Below are 15,003 nucleotides of genomic sequence, written 5' to 3'. Positions count from 1 at the left end.
GGCTTTCCAGCAATAGAAAACTATGGTGTTTTTGGCTTGTGTTTCTGTAGTTCTGTTGTGAAGGCCCTTACACGTGCGCCGTGTGATAATGCGCTAACGTGAAATTCAGCGGCCGGTTGTAGCTATGGGCAGCATCGGCTACTCGGCCTCCTGGTGATGAGGCGTCCGTGCTCTGCTTTCCCCTCGCAGACGGTAATTCCAAGAATGCGACTCGCGGCCGGTCGTGTGTCTTCAGGAGTCCAGAGGCTGGAAGACGAGGATCTGGACTGGCCACATGCAGACTGTGTGAGGGCGACACTACGGACGTGTTAGTCATTCCCGTTTCTGTTACTGCGCCTTCTTATTATCGCTGGCTAACAGGTCCGTTTTTGTTGTGTTAAATGGAGCTGCAGCAGGGAGCTTTTTTTTTTTGTGATTATGGGATGTTGGCAGTTGGTTTAGTCTATGGCGCTATGAATAACTGTCTTGAGCACCTGCAGCCCCCCCCCCTTGTCCTGCAGGGAGCCAATTTCCGCCAAATGCTGTGGCGTGTCTGTGCCTGTAGTGCAGTGCAGCAAAGCAAAGCCTTTTTCAGCTGATTTTAGCTGCACCAACAGCTGGTCATATGACCCCACGGTGAGATGTGATTGGCTCTAAGCTGTATTCCCAAGCAGTGCCTCTTCTCTGAGATGTTATTGCCCTATGAGGCATGACCTTGCCCCTTTTTGCCTCTCTTTGCCCCTTTATGCCCTTTTATGCCCTTTCATTTTCAAAGAGCTGATAACTATCCTCAGTCTCTGCACGTTTCTCGCACCCTGAGGCATGTGAACGCCCCAGGACCGTTTAATTGACCGACGCCTCTGTGTTTATGTTTCCATCGCCATGGTTGCAGCAGATCCGCAAGCTGTAAGCTGCAAGCCTGCAGCCTGATTCCCCCCCCCAGGCAGCTGATATAGGGAGTCGGCCATGCAGCAGACGGTAACACACAAAAACAGCATTTGAGAAGTTTGTGCACATTTTCTTAGAGTGAACCCTGGCTGCCTTTGAGGGCTGTGGGCTCCCCGGTATGGGGGGCGTGGCTCCTCGGTGTGGGGGGCGTGGCTCCCCGGTGTGGGGGGCGTAGGTCCTCAGTGTGGGGGGCGTGGCTCCCCGGTATGGGGGGCGTGGCTCCTCAGTGTGGGGGGCGTGGCTCCCCGGTATGGGGGGCGTGGCTCCTCAGTGTGGGGGACGTGGCTCCTCAGTTTGGGGGGCGTGGCTCCCCGGTGTGGGGGGCGTGGCTTTGTAACTCACTCACCCCGGCAGCCAACTCTGGCTCGGGACGGCAGCTGACCCTCCCCTGTGCTGTACGGTCCGGCAGACGCTGCATTTGTAATCCCTCTGTTTGGATCTCCCAGGAACACTCTCTTCCTCTGGCTCGATCACGAGCATCTGTGGGCCAGACTTTCACCAGAAAACAGTGCAAATTAAAAGCAAATAAACAAACAAGCAAATAAATAAAATTAGTTTTAGGGCTGCCAATGATCATTTCAAGCCAACTGGCCAAGGCTGCATGCATTATGGACTGAATATCAGCAGGGTGCCTTGGAGATGGTATTTATTTTGTGGACCGGACCATGAAAAGCTCAATTAAAACTTCTAACAGTCCTTAGGTGGTGTAACGGCGCCTGGTCACTCTTGGAGCTGTTTTCTAGTTCATTTTTCAGTCTGTCACTGTCCTCTCCAGTCCATTAAGACAGATGACAGTTTTGAGTCTGGAAATAAAGCCACACAGTCACTTGGATGTTCTGGGTGAGCGAAACTAGTTATGTTTCGCAGGGTCCCAGGAGGGAACTTTCCAGGGACTGTGTAACGCAAGCTGTCATAACGGAATGCAGTTTTCTCTGGTCTGAATGTCTGTCGAGGCCGGGTGGCCGTCTAAATGACAGCCGGCTGCTCCCTCTACTCTTCCCCTGCCGTTTGAATGAAATGTGTTTTTCTGTGGAAATGGAGAGAAGGGAAGGTTTCTTGGGACAGTGAAATGGCTCTTTATGAAAGCATCACTCTTGGGCAGTGATTCTCGACCCAATCTTTTTGCTCCCTCCTAGCTCCCAGTTCCTGAACAAAACAATCAAGAACGCACTAAACAATCAAGAACGCATAAATCCTGGTACAGGTGTTTTGGGAACTGGGAGGGAGCAAAACTTGGACCATCTGGAGGTCCGCAAGGACTGGGTTGAGGAACACTGATCGGTTGAACAGGTCTAGTGTCAGATCCACAATGTTCAGCTAAAGCACATTGTTAATGTGAAGTAATTAGGTATCGAACATTGGACAAATTAGAATGTTCTATTGCCAGGCTATTCCAATGGGTTTGCTGCAAACAAGCCAACTTATAACCTGGCCCTCTCTCCTAACCCTGAATCGAGTCGAGATGGAAGGAAAAAACAGAATGATTTTGGGGAGAAGAAAAGACTACTTTATCAAAAAGCTTTGCTGAGGGTAATTTGTCCCTTGGGTATAAAAGGTAATATGCATCAAAGGCTTAACAAAAGAAAGAGTAAGGGAAAAAACAACTGTGAATTTTAATGAAGAAAAAAGATTTATTTCTCGTGTGTCTTTTTCCTGCCTGGTTTTGGCGGTTCGCCGTTTTTTTCCCCTTCGTTCCTTTTCTTCGTTAGTGCTGAATGGATTTTGTCACACATGTACTCATTGTTCTTTGGTATCAGCAGTTGCGTTTCGCAATTGGAATAATCCAGGAAACTGGTTAATTTTGCATTAGCGTAAAACATTGGGTTTCAGTGTTGCGGTATTTGCATGCAAAGAACCAGACTTAGTCTACCCATCCATCCGACTGTTTATGCTGGACAGGGTTGTTGGGGGGGGGGGGGGGGGGGTCTGTAGCCTATCCGAGGCAATATAGGGCACGACATGGGGGTAGAACCTGGACATCACAGGGTACATATACCCAGTCCCACATGTTACAAATTATTTTAAAGATGCCAGTTAGCCAACCGGAATGTCTCTGGACTGCGGAGGAAAACACATTGATACGGAGGGAACAGAAAGTGGTCACACTTGGTAGAGGAGGGATTTGAACCCCCAGCCCTTCGGATGTGAACCGGGATGTACCTAGAATCTGGGCCTCCTGACAGAATGTTAACTTGCCCCCCCCCCACCAAGGTATCCTTGTCCCTCCGATGGTCCTGGATGAGACAGCAGTGCTGATCGCTTAGCCACTGTCCCACGCAGTTATTGTATTTTTTTTGTTTTTATATTTCACACATATTTTGGCCATTTAATTCCCTTTGATCGATTTTCCAGCGAGCACGACGTCGGGGAGGATGACATCTACGACTGCGTGCCGTGTGATGAAGATGGGGACGATATCTACGAGGACATCATCAAGGTGGAAGTGCGGCAGCCCATGGTGAGGAAGCTCGCCTGTGTTGCGGTTTGGGGGTTTGGTGACGACATCTCTAACTGCAGTCTAACCCCCCCCCCCAAAGATATAGTACACCTCTGATATTTAGCATGACCTTTCCTTGGAAATGCAGCCCTGTTCTGTATTCGCTTCCCCAAAGGCACCTTGATGAAAAGATACACATATTAGACCCTAGACGGCCAACACTGAATGTGTGTGCATCCTAAGGGTGCTATTAAAGCCACACTGGGGGGGGGGGGGTTTCACTCCTTTCACCCGACTTACCTCTCTCTCTGTTCCTTTATGCTGCAGATAAGGTACATGCAGGTAAGCCGTCACATCGTGTTGTGTTCGTCGCAAGCGCAGTGGGCGTGGCCAGTGTCCTGTCCCATGATTCAGCAGAACTAGTTAATTAAAGGAAAAACACTTTTCGTGGCAGCGGTGAAGTAACAAGAGCGGAAGGAAGCGTAGCATTTACCAGGAGGAGCAGTTGTGATCCGTGATGCCGTCAAGCGTAACTTTTCGATGTTCACTATGCCTCCCCTCGGAGATCACCGAAGTCGACAAAGCTGCTAAGAGCAAAACAGCAAACCGTGTGGAGAAATGGCTGTGTGTGTGTGTGAGTGTGTGTGTGGCTGGGGGTCCAGGTATACCTCATCTTGTAGGGACCAAATGTCCCCACAATGTGATGAATACCCGTTTTTTTTTTACCTTATGGGAAAACTCTATTTTAAAAAAGTCCATGACTGCAATGAAAACACTAAAAATGCAAAAGCTTAAGGGTTAAGGTCATAGTTAGCATTAATATTTTTCCCTTAGAAATGAATGAGCGGTCCCCAAAAAGATATGATTACACAACTCTGTGTGTGTGTGTGTGTGTGTGTGTGTGTGTGTGTGTGTGAGATATACATTACATTGTGGGGACCAAAGTGTGATAAAAACTTAAGACTCAATTTTATAAAAATCTGTGAATGCATATCAAAAACAAAAATTTCCAAACGTCTTGTATTTTGTTTGGCTACTTATGTTTATGGTTCGGGCTGGGTAGGGGTTAAGCATGTCATTGTTGGGATTAGGGCTTTGCCCATAGAAATTAATGGACAGTCCGTGTGTGTGTGTGTGTTTGAGTGTGTGTGTGTTTGAGTGTGTGTGAGAGAGAGTGTGAGAGTGCTTAATTAGCCTCCTGATTTTTGCTGGACACATTCTTCAATCCTTTCTTCCTCTTCATTTGCACATAAATATATCTTTGGTGACATTTTCCTTAGCTGACAATCCAACACCAAAACACAAGATGAAAACTGATAACAAAGACAAAGGTTTAGCGCATTTCATTTTTATAAAAAGCAAGAAAAACTGCATTTGTCTTGTGGGCTCTTTCAACATTTTTTTCCCAAAGACGGCTAATCACGTTCTTGCACATAGACACACACACAGGGCTCTGCTCTCAATGTGTTGCTAGGACACGGTAACTGTTCTGGGGTGGTGACAGGATGATCAGACACTTCAGGAACTCCCACGCTCGTGCAACAGAGTGTCACTTTTTCCCCCGAAGTTTGTCTAGTGTAACGCTTTGAAATTAGCGACAGATTGCGGTTATCATTTAATAGCTTTATTCAATTATAAACAAACTTGTTTTTTTTTTGCTTTTTTTTTTAAACGCTGCTTTCAAACTTTTCCAGATGGGCCCAGTGCCTTAAGAAACTGATTTTAAAGACTTTCCAGTGCTCTTTGATCTCTGTAACGGCAGTTTGTTCTCATTTATTTTAATTTATTCAAATAAAGTCTCAATGTTGTGAAACAATCACTCGATTTTTCAGGAGTCACTGATACTTACGAAATACGTGCTGTTTTTTTTGTTTTAGGACATACCGTGATGTTTGTTTTTATTGGCATTGATAACAATGAGTTGGTCTTGGCATAACATAGGCTGATGTTTTTAATTTATTTCCCTGTGTTATACATCCTCTTAATGAATTGTTAAATGACATTATTTGATCTCTGAAATTTTCTTAAATTCTTAGTATAAGCATGCCCTAAATGCTGTTGCCTTTCAGAGATAGATGCCCTTGAGTACAGATGATTGTATAACTTAAAACATGAGACACACTGTCTTTACTACAGTTGGCCACTTATGTGCCAGTGCTTAAGGTTTTTGTAGTGTTGTCTATAGTCCAGTGCTCTTCTGAAAGCCATTATGACCTCATTTGTTGACCTCCCATAAATGATTCACCAAAGTGACCCCTGACGTTCTGTCAGATTTAGGAATCGAGCTCTCTGAAGATGGTTAATTTTTTCGTTTGTTTTTGTCTTTTTTTTTTTTTTAACGAAACGGAACAGAAGATGGGCATGTCAGAAGAGGACAAACGAAACTGCTGTTTGGTGGAAATTCGCGAAACGGAAGCAAAGTATTACAAGACACTGGAAGATATTGAGAAGGTAATGAATCTACCACCTGCCTTGACGAGAGCTCAGTGACAGCATGAGGGTGTGGGAAGCAGCTCTGCGTGGTTCAGGGTGGGCAAGTCCCGGAGACATTTATGTCACGTGATTCTGGAGGATGATCATGGACTATTTTGATCCACTGAAAAAAATAATGCTTGTGAGGTATTCGACATTCGTTCAGCATCCGGGCCCAGAAAGTGGTTTGTTTGGACCGGGATGGCCTAAATATGACAGAGAATTCGCCAGATTTAAATGCCCATTGCAGTTAGTCTTGGAGTTTAAGAGGTTTGAGGCTTGGAAATGTGGTGAAGAGGACTCAAATGCGGAGAATTCAGAGGATTTATTATTGATATTTAACATTGAATTTATAGTAACTGTAAATTATGGCAAGAGATTTTGCTTTAGGAAAACCTTAAACTTGCAGGGTGATCTATAATTATAAGTCAGAGTAGGATTACGGTTGCCATAACAACATGTCGTAACCTCTTGGAATAAAGGCGTCAAAAGCAGGCTTGTCAGACTTGAGTCCTGACAGGCCACATGTCATTTTGGGGTTTTTTTTGCACAGAATTGGCCCTTAATTGCTTTAGCGGAGTAATTATTTTGACAGGAAGTCACCACACCTGGTGCTTCAGGTCCAAGCATGGTACTAATTAAAAAGGTATTTGCGTTTGGCCGGGCTGGAGTTTGACGTTTTTGAGCGTGTCCACCACTTCAACCTCACACTGCGTCTGCATGCTTTCCTCTCTGGGGGAGCCTCACTTGTCATTTTAGTGTTCCCTCATTATCATTGCAGAATTATATGATTCCACTGAAGCAAGTCTTAAGTCCACAAGATATGGAAGCCATTTTTGTTAACCTGGAGGTGAGTATTATCATAAGTCTTTGTTCGTTGACTTCGGTGCTGTGTTTTTTGTTTATTTCTTGTGCGGTTACGGATGGTGATGTTTATTGGATGAGTTCTGTCCCCTAGGATGTGATCAAAGTACATTTCTCCTTACTGAGGACCATCGAAACGAACATTCTGGCAGGAGGAAATGGCTTGGGTCAGATCTTCTTGGACTTCAAGGAGAGGTGAGTGTTTGAGCGAACGCTCCACCATCGGTCATGAAGTCTGAGAAGCAGGATCTATATACCGCCCCCCCATCAGTAATGCAGTGAGGACAGCAGAAGGCGAACACCGCAGTAGCATTCTCATCATGCATGCTGTTCCGTGGCGCTGTGCCCCATCACACACCATATAAATCTAACATTAATGTCTGAGGCTTTGCGGATTATATCAGGGCAGCCGGTGTGAAATTGCAGTGTCATGCCGGTTCCCCACACGGTGTCTGTCGAGGAGGGTGTGCAGTGCCAGGGCCTGGCAGCTCAGGAAGAGAAAGCATTGTGTCTGTCTATATGCTCAGGCAGGAAGTTGTAGGAATCATGGGACGGCTCAGGCACACCTGCAGGGCAGATCCTCGTGCCCTGAGCGGGGCTGTCTGACTCCCTCGTCGGGCTCTTCAAGCAGCAGCTCCTCCCCAGAGCTTCTGTACAGCATGCAGCTGTGAGTGAAGTGGAGGGAGTGTGCAATTCAAGTGTCTGTCAACCACATGGCACTTGTGCCAAGACCCCAGGCCCTGTGCTCATGCAAATAAGCAAAGACACAGTCCTCGGGGGGGTTATGTGAACAGTAGCGCGTGTGTGCAAGAGGCTCACTGCTATCCCGGGTCAGAATCATCTCCACGGGCAACTGCACTGACACTTTACTGCACTGACACCTTACTGCACTGACACCTTACTGCACTGACACTTTACTGCACTGACACCTTACTGCACTGACACCTTACTGCACTGACACCTTACTGCACTGACACTTTACTGCACTGACACTTTACTGCACTGACACCTTACTGCACTGACACCTTACTGCACTGACACCTTACTGCACTGACACTTTACTGCACTGACACCTTACTGCACTGACACCTTACTGCACTGACACCTTACTGCACTGACACCTTACTGCACTGACACTTTACTGCACTGACACTTTACTGCACTGACACCTTACTGCACTGACACCTTACTGCACTGACACCTTACTGCACTGACACCTTACTGCACTGACACTTTACTGCACTGACACCTTACTGCACTGACACCTTACTGCACTGACACCTTACTGCACTGACACTTTACTGCACTGACACTTTACTGCACTGACACCTTACTGCACTGACACCTTACTGCACTGACACTTTACTGCACTGACACTTTACTGCACTGACACCTTACTGCACTGACACCTTACTGCACTGACACTTTACTGCACTGACACCTTACTGCACTGACACCTTACTGCACTGACACTTTACTGCACTGACACCTTACTGCACTGACACCTTACACGGCAGCACGTGGAATGTTCTGGGCCCTGGAGCTTCCTGGCGGGAAGACGGCGAACACAGCAGCTTTGATCCGAAGAGGAGCTTCATACCTTTAAGATCACAGGTTCAAATCCTAGAGTCTCCATAGTGATTTCACCATTGGGTCCCGGTACAAGGTTCTTAACCCCCGGTTACTCATGGCATCGTCTGACCCAGCCTTTAGTTGTACATCACTTTGAATAAAAGTGTATACTAAATAAATGCATTGTAATTATGTGACTGGTGAGCCAACAGTGACACCGAAAAGCTCGTTATAATTACAACGTTTCCCTTTTCATTGAAATGGACGGTGGCCATGGCAGAACAAACAGTGTGACTCATGAGTGTGAGGCACCTTGGCTGTGTAGACTAGGCGGAAACACAGCACCTGTCATCTCCAGTTATGTCAGAAGAAGCAAGAACACCCTGAAAGATTAAAAGCTTACTGATCAAGGAGAGATGAGCCCAGTTGTCCTGTCCATGGCATCCAATCGCACGCTTTTTCACAGACTAAGCACTTCTTACAAGAAAATCTCTTATCTTTCTTTTATTGCGGTTCTATCTATTGTTCCACTGATACCTTTTTCAATTATAATACATGCTATTAACACAAAATTCCAGTAATATTACAGTCCAATTAAAAATCGATTTACCTTTTTTCCCCAAAGTGTATACATTTTTTTGATAATTTCTGAGATACGTTTTTAAAGCTGTTTTTTATGTTACATGTTTCATATGTATTACATAGAAAATTTAATTTTTTTTTAAAAAGTTAAAAAAACTTTTCTCATAATATTTCGTTTTATTGGAGGGGTGGAGGGGCCAGCTTCAGTTTGTGCTGGCTGACTTGCTCTCTGTTACCGCTCCTCCTGAGGACCATCAGATCTCCCTGAGGTCTTCATGGAGTCTTCTGGAAATCTGCTCTGCTTAATTCTCTCACGGGTGGCTCACACTCGCTCGGTAAGGCTGGGAGCCAAACATTAGGCCCATGTGTTTTGTTCTCTTCTTCCCTCACACTCACTTCATTCTGCCGTCTCTCCTCCTCTTTAATGGTGGGTGGGCCAGTTGTGCAACACACTCCAATACCAGCCGCACACGTTGTGGCAGGTTCATCCCCGACCACGTCTAAAGGTAATTCCTTGTGTACATAAATAATCTCTGCCCCCCTGGGGACCAATAACCAGAGATGGGTAATTCAGGTCTGGAGAGTAAAAATCCAGACCGCAATTTTGTTTCAACCAACCAGTTGAGCATAAAGAGTCACAGTCACAGAGTACTCAACTGGTTGGTTGAAACAAAATCCTGGTCTGGACTTATACTCTCTGGACCTGAATTACCCAACTCTGCCAAGAAGGTACCCCTACCCACCTCCTGGCACTGTGTGTGGGAGTGCATTCAGGAAGCCTCCCTTGCCTGTCTGTGTCATCCAGGGACTCGTGGCACAACCCCATAGTGCTGAGAAGCTTCCATACAGATTTGCTCCCTTCCAGCTCCCAATGCATCTGAACTAGGCAACCAAGAATGAACCATATACCTGGTGCAGGTGTGTTGGGAGCTGGGAAGGAGCAAAAATGTCGACTGTCTAGGTGTCCCTAAGAACTGGGTTGAGAAATCACTAGGTGGATCATAGCTGGGTCAAATCAGGCAAGGCCCAAAATTCAATGGGCTTTATAAGCGAGAGTGTTGGGGTATCCTTGTCAGTATTTCAGCCCATTCCAACCCTTTTGAATTAACTGCGCTAACGAGTCACATTCTACAGCGTATGAATCATCAAGGCTCTAAGTGTCGTTCCAGTGGCATGGCTTTGATTTAAGCCAGTCGGAGATGATTTGGGTGCATAGTGATGGTGGAGAGCCTTCTTCCTCTGGGAGTGGGAAACACGAGGATCCATTTAACCAAAGGGTTATGCAGGATTAGATGGATGATCTGCGGAATCCATTTGAAACTAGTTAATCGTTTATATGAAGTGCTTCAGAACATGAAGCTGGTCTCCAACAAGTTCAGGGTGTCTGGAAATTCGGTCCCAGCCCAGACAATCTGTGTTGGACCTACAACGTCCTGACATCCTTCACAGATTGTTGCAGACTGGGGAGTGGCTCTTCCATAATTATACATGTAAAATGTATAATTATCTGTGCTTGTACTAGTGGCGCTATTGTGGCAGCTGGATTTTGGAAATTTCTCAACCTCTCTTCAGTCTTTAAAACATGGAATATTAAGGATATTAAATGTGAGAGGTGGGGGGGGGGGGGGTGTGGCCCTTTGTAACGGGAATGGAAATGTCCTTTGATATCGAAGAGTCAATTTCTTTGCGAAACCAAGGCACAGTTCATTGGTTGTGCTGCATTTAATATAGTTTCCGTTTCGAAACCATGGAAACCATCTGGTGATGATCACAGTGAGTTTAATATCATTTTTTGGTTGGACTTCCCCTTTCATTATTCCTATTTAAGATTTGCTGTCTCGCATTTGTTTTTTTTATATTTTTATTATATGGGCTAAGCTTTTCTAATCATTCTGTTGGCTATTTTTATGCCGGCTCCGCTGTCCTCTTCCAGTCGTCGTCTGACTCGTGTGATTATCGGATCCTCTTTAATTTAATTTGACCATTGTCTTGCTCTCGTCTGCGCGCCGATGGAGGAACGAGGAGACAAAAGCAAGCTTTTAGCAGGGATCAGATTTGCAGCCGTCTGCGGAGAGTCCCAGGCCTCGTGTGCACTCCTGAAGTTTAATTACATTTGTTATCGTCACCAAAAGGTCCCCCTGACCTTTACACTAACAGGTTTTAGGGAGAAGAAAAAAAAAATTAATAAAAAGCTTTCGGGGGAGAAGCGTGAGCCGGGGCAGTGAAAGAAATGTCAGCACTCGATCGCACATGGCGGCGCGTTTAAAAAAAAAAAAGCAAAACTGACGTAAAATGATGTGAGATCTTTGGATCCCATGTGGATGAGTAGCCTCTCCAGGCGGGATTGTCCATTTGCATCTGGCCACCCAAAGCCCCTTGAGTCAATATAAAACCACTAGCCGTGCTGTGAACTGTTTGATCTCTATTTCCACGGTGCTGGGTGTTTGGGGTGAAAGGCACTTGATGGTGTGTCAAGCCCAGATTACCACTTCAGGGCTTTTCATCTCGGGTTTTGTCGGAGGATTTTCCTGTCATTGAGGGCATGTGCTAGGGGCAGGTGGGTGTTTTGCCGGCGTTTAAGATTATGGAGTTTTTTTGTGCAGCTTTAGGAATGGCTCTGTTATTCACAGTGAAAGACAACTGAATTTAAAAAAATCTTATTTGCGTCCTGGTGCCAGTACCCCCGACGCCCGAGGGGGCGGTCTCTCACTTAGCGAATCTGGCGCCTGTTTTTCACACCTCTTCCCGCCACCGCCCCAGGAAGTGAGTCGCACATGCGACTCGAGGAACCGTAGGGAAAAAAATTGAACCCCCCTCACCCCCGATGTGCGCAGATCTGTTTGTCAGAGTGTGGCATGTCTTTATAGCGGCGCCCCCCCGCAGGCGACGAGACACCGCAGTGGATTGCCCTACGCCCCGTCGCCTAGTGACGCGACACACCAGCTTGCGCCGTGGAGGGATCTCTCACCATAGACGCGGAACCTTTAAAGCGTGCCCTCGACGGTCATGGTTTTCAGATTGCTGTTTATGTGTTTAGCGGGATTTCATTGTTCGAGGTCATCTCTCTGAAGCACAGCTGTGTCAGAGAGCGGATTAAACGCTCGCCTCAGCGAGCCTGCCATCGCCAGGACGCCGGTTGATGGAGGTGGAACCATCCCGCATCTGTTTGTGTCGTTCATCATTCTGAGCGGTGCAGCTAGTGCTGAAGTGGACCCGTGGATTTTTTAAATCAGCTGCGTGATTTAATCTACAGATCAGGTTTTTATTTCTCTCCTCTTGCTACAATGTGCTGGAGCCAGAGCTAAGAATCTTCATTGTTCAGTGTGACTTTCACCATTGATAAATCTTGCATCAACTCATGTTCCACTTGTCCGAAGTAGCTTTCATTTAGAACTGTTGTTCTGTGAGTAAGGATTAAAACAGTGATTCTGAACCCACCGGTCGCGACCCAATTTTGGGTCGCAGCACGTTCTGAAAGGGTTATGAGTTGTAAATGTAAGCATCTTAAAACCGGCAAGCTCCTACACCAGCCGTGGCCAATCTTTTCCGCAAAGGGCCGGTGTATGTGCAGGTTTTTGGTGTAACCTTTAGGTCAGCTGTTCAAACCCAGGTGTGAGGACTCTTCAGCCAATCTGTCCTCTAATTAGTAATCTAATTAGGGAGCTGCAGCGAAAACCCGCACACACATTGGCCCTTTGCGGATAAGATTGGCCACCCCTGTCCTATGCTGATCCACGATCAGATTTCCCAGCCCCAATCCTAGAATTAACCTGTATAAATGGGCTTGGGTCTGCTACTGCTAAGCGCAAAAGTAGTGAACACTCAACCAATCCAGGAAGCCAAACCACAGACACTTAATTTAAAATTCACTGTCACATCCAATCAGATTTGTGCGATAAGCATTGATCGGCGTAAACTGCAGAGTGCACTGCACACTTGATCATAGCGTTAATTTAAACCTATACTTCATACAGGGTCGCGACTCACCTGGCATGGAAAAAATTGGGTTGCGGTTCAAAAAAAGGTTGAGAGGCACTGCTTTAAAAGACATCACAGAGAACTATATTCTGCAAGGATCCTTCAAAAGATGCTGAGGAGAAAAACACTGTGCAAAGATGCTTAAAAAAACTTCAGGAGAACCTTCCTCTGCTGCTGCATTCCAGAGATTTCAGTAATGTCGTAGAGATGCATTTTAAATGCCACCCCCAGCCCGGAGCCACAGAAAGCTGCTTGTCTGTCAGCTACTCGCTGTGTAATTACAGACTTGGCGCAGCTTACGTGTAATCATCTGTTTTGTTTGGAGAACATGGTGAAATGGGCTAGGGGGGCGGTGGAGATATAGGAAGCAATTTTTCACCGGGGGGGGGGGGGAACATTAGCAGTTTAATGCTTCCGCACTTGTTAAAAACAACAACCTAGCCGGCGTGTCCCCCCCCCCTGTCTGCTCTCAGGCCCCCACTGCCAGTGCTGGGATATAGTGCATCCTACAGTTTCTGACTCCTCAACCTCCTCCTTTCTGGTTTATGTAACTAAGGGAATGTGCCTTGGGAGCTTTCCCAGCACACACTGCTTTTCATCTCCATATAGTTTACAACTACGTACCACATTTAATGAAAGCACCTTTCCATTGTGGGAATTAGAGGCAATTCTAGGATTTAAGGGGGTGGGGCATAAAGGGGCTATAATTAATACAGAAATTAGCCAGTGATATGCGTTGGGGCACTAGGGTCATTCGGCTTTCAGCTGAGTGCAGCGCCCCTGTGGCCCTGCCCCCTGTGGCCCCGCCCCCTGTTGCCCCGCCCCCTGTTGCCCCGCCCCCTGTATACGACCCTGGCAAGAACAGGGACCAAACTGATCACTGTATCAGGCAGACTCTGCATTGCGCCCTTAGGGCAGCAGCAGGTCAGATCCCCCAGCTGTCAAAGGTAATGTGCTACTGGCCCCTCGAGTACCAGGCAGCCATTTTCATTAGCATTAGCGTTAGCTTCCAGCTCGACTGATTAGACCATTGACTTGAGTTCCAATCTGAAAATAGGAAAAGTGGGAGAGCATTGAAGGTTATTTTTTTTTATACATTTATTTATTTAGCAGTTGCTTTTGTCTAAATGTGACACACAAGTAAACATCAGAGAGTGTGGTCAGCCAAGGTAAATAGAGTAATTGGGGTTAAAGACCTTGCTCAAAGGCCCAACGATAAAATCACTCTTTCAGCGCAGAATTTGAACAGCCAACCTTCTAATCAGAGGCTGTTGAGTAAAAAACAAGATAAACTGTTTTATTACATACATTCATGTGAATAAGAGGTGGCTCTATAAGCCGATTGTTTTGTTTTGCAAATAAAGCATGTTTTTGTGCGTTCTGGCAGTTAAGTCCTGTTTTAGCTCAACTTGTTGTTTCTTTTTCTTTTTTGTGGTCTCATGCGTCTTCGTCCCCCCTGAACCCGCTGTGAAAATGTGAATTCCACTCAATGTTCACATGAGCTGTTCATGCAAACCCCCGGGTCACCTCTGTCAGAAATGTTCTTCTCAGCAGAATAGAGGAGGTGCGAATCGGCACGAGGCGAATTCGGTTCTGAGTAGGTGCAATCTGAAGGAAATGCCTTCCTGGGGTACATTTCAGGTCACGCTGGAGAGTTAAAGCTGTATCGCTCATTCATCCCGTTAACGTAACTCTAACATTTTACTTCTGATATGTTGAATTATACCCATTTTTAAATTAATGTCCTACTGTGTGTTTTGTGCCAATGTATTCCTTTTCCCGCTGTGCATGCTAACGGCTCTCGCTTAAAAGCTGGCCCAGCTGCGATTCTGCCATTTTCCTTGATATAAAGACCTTCATGTTCAATTACGTCTTACGCGTGTGTTAATATCGCTGATCCCTGACATTATCTGTAACCCCAAAGCCGTTAGCCAGTGGCCCGCGAGGCTGAGTGAAGTTACACATGATTAAAACGACCTCTCGTTAATCTTCATCAACTCCCTCTTCTTAAGAGCATAATGCAGTCTTTTAAAAACGAGGCAGAGGGAAGTATGGGCAGTGCGGCCATATTTGCTCGCCGTTAGCCTGTTAACGTGACGGATGGCGTTCGTTCAGGCTGTGCCACCTGCACCTTCATGCCTGTCAGGGCCGGCTCATGCCTCCGTACCCCC

At 46.3% G+C, this 15,003-nt stretch overlaps 1 protein-coding gene across 8 annotated transcripts in view; it reads left to right on the top strand.

Moving 5' to 3' along the window:
- The window catches only part of LOC111847476 (guanine nucleotide exchange factor VAV2-like), a 127,285-nt gene that overhangs the window by 98,141 nt on the left and 14,141 nt on the right, over positions 1–15,003 (top strand). For 3 of the 8 annotated variants that reach the window (XM_023818691.2, XM_023818687.2, XM_023818694.2), the window contains exons 5-9: positions 3,280–3,385; positions 3,692–3,706; positions 5,717–5,815; positions 6,618–6,686; positions 6,795–6,895. In XM_023818691.2, coding sequence (XP_023674459.2) covers positions 3,280–3,385; positions 3,692–3,706; positions 5,717–5,815; positions 6,618–6,686; positions 6,795–6,895 — 390 coding nt within the window. The remainder of the gene's footprint in view (positions 1–3,279; positions 3,386–3,691; positions 3,707–5,716; positions 5,816–6,617; positions 6,687–6,794; positions 6,896–15,003) is intronic. The other 5 variants (XM_023818693.2, XM_023818690.2, XM_023818695.2 and 2 more) reach the window with 2 other exon arrangements.

This window comes from Paramormyrops kingsleyae, chromosome 7, assembly GCF_048594095.1.
Source record: "Paramormyrops kingsleyae isolate MSU_618 chromosome 7, PKINGS_0.4, whole genome shotgun sequence".
NCBI classification, from domain to species: Eukaryota; Metazoa; Chordata; class Actinopteri; order Osteoglossiformes; family Mormyridae; genus Paramormyrops; species Paramormyrops kingsleyae.
This window is presented reverse-complemented; position numbering and strand designations above follow the sequence as displayed.